The sequence below is a fragment of the Leptopilina heterotoma genome, unplaced genomic scaffold (genome assembly GCF_015476425.1).
Source record: "Leptopilina heterotoma isolate Lh14 unplaced genomic scaffold, ASM1547642v1 Lhet_90, whole genome shotgun sequence".
Taxonomy (NCBI): Eukaryota; Metazoa; Arthropoda; class Insecta; order Hymenoptera; family Figitidae; genus Leptopilina; species Leptopilina heterotoma.
Genome location: NW_025111194.1, coordinates 1,201,228 through 1,207,227, shown reverse-complemented (window position 1 = coordinate 1,207,227; position 6,000 = coordinate 1,201,228). Strand labels below are relative to the sequence as shown.

The 6,000-nt window shown below is 24.7% G+C and overlaps 1 protein-coding gene across 1 annotated transcript; it reads right to left on the bottom strand.

Annotated features, from left to right (window-relative positions):
- LOC122511901 (F-box/WD repeat-containing protein 9-like) lies at positions 1-3,671 on the bottom strand. Its single transcript, XM_043627469.1, has 7 exons — positions 3,348-3,671; positions 2,506-2,665; positions 2,269-2,411; positions 1,844-2,073; positions 1,019-1,268; positions 530-805; positions 1-237 (listed from the first exon to the last, which is right to left on the bottom strand). Exons 1-7 carry the CDS (start codon positions 3,444-3,446, stop codon positions 148-150), a joined length of 1,248 nt encoding a protein of 415 aa, XP_043483404.1. The 5' UTR covers positions 3,447-3,671; the 3' UTR covers positions 1-147.
- Between the last annotated feature and the right edge of the window lie 2,329 nt (positions 3,672-6,000).

Sequence of the window (6,000 nt, the reverse complement as noted above, 5' to 3'; positions counted from 1 at the left end):
TTAAAATTTTTATTAAAATCTTTATTAAATATATTAGTCTTATGGGCAACTTAAAATCTAATACATTTGATAAAAAGTATATAAATTATTATTATTATACGTTTTCTGATGAAAATGTTAGTTTAAAATTAATACAAAATAAAAATATCACAATGTACTTTCGGTATTTCGTTTCGGTCTCCAGATTTCAACTGCCTCGATACCGGAAACCGCAAGAACCTCGTTTAAGTAATCAATCTGAGTGGAAAATTTGATATTTTAAAATAAAAGTTGCTATTAAATAATTTAAAAATTCATAGTTTTCGTTAATTAAAGTTAAAATTAACTTTTATTTTCAAAACATTAGTTTTCGTTCAATAAAAGTCAAGATTAACTTAAACTTTTCGTTAATAAATGTCAAGATTAATATGAGTTTTTAAATTATTTTTTGAATAAAAAATTTTTCTGTTGAAACGCAAATTTTTTGAAGTTAAAGATATAAATTTAAATTTTTTTAAATTTGATAAAAGAGGATAAAAATAATACTTACACCCGCAATTTCACCGTAACCGCAATTTAATGTCGTGATAATTTGCGGCGGATCGGTTGGACTTAAAATCCTCACAGTCTTATCCATTGAACTCGTAATTAAACAACCATCGGCACAATAAACTCCGGTTATTCCCTTATCGTGTGCCGTATCGTATGTTTTTACACATTCGTAATTTTTTTTCGGATCTAAAATATGTAATTTTCCTCCCTTATCGCCCACGTAAACGACATCGTCTCGCATACACAAACTCATCGGAAATGAATCGTCGGAAATCTGTCGAAAGTAAAAAATTATTTCTTTTATTAATTTACCTACTATTTAGAAGTTGCTTTTCATTAATATTGTTTTAGTAAAAGCTAACTTGTTCTAAATATTAATTTTAAAAGAAAAGAACAAAATTCTAAAATATGAAGATAATTAAAGACGACCGAGTGATAGAATCATTATTTTATAAAAGAAAAAAATGTTGAAGAGTTGTATTCTTACTGCGAATTTATTTAAAAATCGTTGTGTGCGGTGATCGTAAATAACAACAGTCTTATCCTCACTGGCAGAAATAATGTAATTGGAATTCATTGCCAGACCAATGACAGCCCTTTGATGTGCTTGATAAATACCCACTGGTTTCGAATCAGTTCGCGAGTCAAATAAAACGACAGATTTGCAGAATGATCCTGTTGCAAATAGCGATAGTTCCGGACACGATGTGATTGACAATAAAGCACCAGGGAGTGATCTTTAAAATAAAGGGTTCAAAAACTATTTTTATTTCTTTGTTAATAGCTGTAATAAAAAAACTGTTACTGTTAACAAAAAGCAAAAAAGGAATAAAACATAAATTTTACTATAATTCCGCTTTGTTGATTAAAAGAGGAGTGTTTTTAGAGGAATGTATTCTGGATAGTAAGAAATTGAAAGATGCTGAAATTTTAGTTGACATGAAAATTATTACCAAGATCTCTTGATACACTGCTGAATTCAAGGAAGAAATTAAAAAATCTAATCAATTACTTACAAATTAATTACATGATTAATTGGACCACTATTGAAGTTCAGGACATGGTTCCAAAAACAAAAATTATCTCTAAAGAGTTTTAGGGCTAATTCCACCAACTTCAGTATTAAAAGTTAATCAATGATTAAAGCTAGTTTAATGGCTCTGATGATTGGTTGAGTGAGGATTTAATCATTGATTAACTTTTAATCGTTGTTGGTGAAACTGGTCCTTAGGGTTTAAATCATTGATTAACTTTTAATCGGAATTGGTGGAATTAGGCCTTAGAGTTTAAAAATTTGAGAACAAATATTTACAGTTCATAGGTTGTTAAATGGGTGAGACCAGCATCGGACAAGGCCCAAGCTTTTATTGTCTTGTCCCAACTGCAACTGTAAATCGTATCACCTATCGATGTCAAGTCCCAAATCCATCCATTGTGCGCCAAATCAACTGACATTGATTTTGCACATTTGTCCTCATCGTTTGGTAAACGCCACAAGACCAATGTTCGATCTCTTGCACCCGAAATACACAGTTGTCCATTCTGAAAATTGATTCGTATTTTTAAATTCTAAAGCACTCTTTAACACTGCTTATAGAAGCATAAGTTTTCTTGATAAGATTCAAAGGTCAATTAAATCCTCCGTTATTTGGATCAAATCTCAAAGTTTTGAGGCTTTCTTTTTAGAAATTTATTAATATAATGTGTTTTTACACATAAATAATAACTTAAACTTACATGCATTAGAAGAACTCCATCAACCATGCTGTAATGCACATTGCTCAATGTCAATTTCTCCATCGAATCCTCATCATGCCAAAGTGATGTCTGCCTTTCGATAGCGACACACGATAATTTCCAAAATAGTTCATCTTCCTCGTCTATACAAACATAGTTAAAAAAAATCATAGTTAAAAAAATCATAGTTAAAAAAATTTATCTACAATACCTTAAGAATAAATCATAAGATCTCACCTTGTGGAAGAGTTGGATACCTGACATTTGGCCAAATTTGATTAATTCTAACCTTCCACAAAGAATCATCATTTAAAATTTCATGAAATTGCTTGCACACTAAACCTAAGCCGTGGACCAAAGTTTTTGCATCCAAGAACGAGCAGATATGAAGGAAAACCTATAAAGATAGAAAAAATAAAATACCTTTACCTTAAAAAAACCTTTTATCTACAAAAAAAAAGTATTAGTATTTTTGTATATCGAAATACTTCTGTTAAAACCAAATATTGTTCAGTCCATACCTAATCTTATTAAATATTTGAAAAAACAGACTAAAGATACATGTGGTATTTAAAAATGGCGACCGATCAGCTGATAAATGTCAAACAGAAATATACACAACTCGAACTTCTATTTACTTTATGAATGAATGAATTTTTAAAATTAAAAAATATTTTCTATTATAAATAGGACCGTAAATTTTTTATTAATTTTTTAAAAATCAAAAAAATTTACAAAAGTTCTAGATTTTTTTTTAAATAAGTAAAATTAAAAGAAAAAATTATTTAAAATCTTAAAAATATTTTAAATGTTTTAATCAAATCTACTTTTAATCAAAGAATATAAGAGACAACAAAGAAGATAATTACAAAAAATTTCTTTCAGTACCATAAAAGGATATTCTATTTTTAAACAAGGCCTACTAACCTCGATTCATTTATAAAAGGTTTTAAACGTTTCAAAAAAAAAGTATATTTAGATTATTATATCATAATAAAAACAATAGGGAGAGAAATAATTGAAATAGAATAAAAATTTTTTAATTTTCTGTGGTAAAATTAAAAAATCAATTTACTTACTTCGACTGGTAAATCCAAAAGAGAAAGAGAAAATGTCCCTTCATCCTGACAATTCTCCTCGTCTTCATGTGAAACATTTACTTTTTCTTCGTCGGACATTATTATTATTGTAACGAAATATATTTTCGTCTCGTTGATTTTTTTCCGTTTTTCATCTATTTAATATTGTTGTCTTTTATAATATTGAGTAATTAACACTTTATTTTTTTTAATATAATATAATATAGAAACATAATGTAAATATTATTTTTTTCTTTCTCTTTTAGATTTTCATTGTTTACAATAAAACCATCTGAACTGATGTTTTTACATGCCTCACGTAGTGTTGCTCTTGTTCAATGAAAGGTGCGTGCGCACAACTTTTCTTCCTAACCTTTTTCTTTTCTTTTATTACCCATTTTAATAAATTACATTTTATTGAGAACATAACTTTTCATCATCGTTGCAATTAAAATTTATTCTCATAATCATTTCTTATAACAGCCTCAGGGGTTTTTGACGAAATTTTTATCATTTCTTACACTTAGATATCATTAAATGTCATTTTTTGCGTCATTTTAATATTTTATAAGCGTTGGAAATTATAATACACAATTATTATTAATTATAAATTTATAAAATATGAATTGACATGATTTAATTAATTAATGTCATAAAATAATTTTATAAAATATAAAATAATATATTGGTTATGAACTAGTAATAAATAAATATAATATATTTATTTATTACTAAATCTTAACTAATTAATTAATATATATTTACATTCATTTATTTATATTTATAGAATTTAATTTTTTTATATTTTTCTTTATGTATAATAATAATTTTTATTTATTTACATTTATTCATTAATTAATTACTTATGTTATAAATTTAAAAAGCTAAATTTTAAACTTCGTACTTAAGAATTGAAACTGAATTCACTTAAAATAATTGCAAACAAATTTTTTTTTATAAATGTTTCCTTATAAATATGCAAATTGTTCTCGATTATATAATTATCTTTACATTTCGAAAAGATTAATAAGTATAAATGTTAAAAACTTTGAGAAAGTGTTAAAAAGTGTAAAAAAACCATTTTTTTGTTTGTTTTATTTAATAAAAAACAATGATTGGTTGTCAGTTTGCCGCGCGAATTATTATCATCCAATTGGAACGTTTTAAATTCTATGCAAAAAGGGCGCGAATATTTCAACTTTAAATTGCAAAAAACTACATTTTTTGCATAATTATGAGATTATTTAAGTAAAATTTGACAATGTACTTAAGTTTCCTGGTTGATTCTGCTAGTAGGAATATTGTTGTCTCAAAGATTAAGTCATACAAGTCTAAGTGCATAAAAAAATTAAGGTGAAATTATTTTGGAATAATAATTTGAATATTATTCGAATTAATTAAATTCAAAATTATTCAAATTAATTATTTTCAAAATTATTCGAATTGATTATATTCAAAATTATTCAAATTAATAATTTTCAAAATTATTCGAATTAATTATATTCAAAATTATTCGAATTTATAAGTTTCAAAATTATTCAAATTAATTAAATTCAAAATTAGTCGAATTTGTTAAATTAAAAAATAAGAAACATTTCAATTTGATCAAAATACTTTATTTATAAAACTTTATAATCACAATAACAATATTTAATTCATATATAGTAATATAATTTCTACATCCCTGATATTTTCGCTTAACAAGTATAAAATATTTTTCTCTTCTACAAATTGCAAATCTATTTAAGGGGACTTTATTTTATCGCATAAAAATTAAATCCTACTAATTCACTACTTTTTCTGTCCCCTTTTTTTCTATAAATAATTTTACCTATTATTCCTATATTTATTTATATAATAAAATTCATCTCTAAATTGAAAATTACAATTTTTCCCTTAAAATATTATGTGGTAATCACACAGAAAAATTGCGTTCAAAAAATTAAGTAAATGGAAAATTTTTTCTCGTTTTTTTATAAAATTCTCTTTTTCTTTGAAAACAAAAATTCAAATTCAAATGAAAAAAAGTGGAAGTAATATATTTACATCAAAAAAATGAAAATTTTTTTAAGTAAGTAAATATGAGAAAAAATTTTTTTTAGTAAAAGTTGAATTTTGATAATTATTATGAATATTTTAGTGGACATACAAAAATGTCTTTATCTCCGTTATAAGTTTATGTACAAATGTAACTATGGCAGTAAAATATTAGTCCATACACTTCATTTTGCTTTGTCATTACAAAAATATGATTGATAATTTTTTTTATAATTGCTAATATCAGTGTTTTAATTTTAACATATTTTTTTTTTTTTACACCCAGAGAAAAATATTATTTAAACCAAATATATTTTATTTGAGTTAAATAAATGTATATTTGTCTCAGAACCAACTAGACTTTTTATTTGTTTTAAATAAAAATTTTATTCGGCATAAATAAAACATATATTTGAGCCAAATAAAATTTCATTTAGACCAAATAAAATTTATTTGAAACAAATAAAAAGTCTAGTTGGTTCTGAGACAAATATACAATTTCTCTGGGTGTAAATCATGATCCTTTTATGTTTTTATTTCTTTTCGTTTACTGTATATCGATATATGTAAGATTACAATATTTTTTTGTTATTACTATTATTATTATCATGATCGT

Coding starts and splice junctions, on each gene's coding strand:
- LOC122511901 (XM_043627469.1), bottom strand. CDS start 3,446: ATGTCCGACGAAGAAAAAGTAAATGTTTCACATGAAGACGAGGAGAAT. Junction 1,269..1,843: donor CATTTAACAACCTATGAACT/GTAAATATTTGT, acceptor TTTATTTTAAAG/ATCACTCCCTGGTGCTTTAT. Junction 806..1,018: donor GATTTTTAAATAAATTCGCA/GTAAGAATACAA, acceptor TACTTTCGACAG/ATTTCCGACGATTCATTTCC.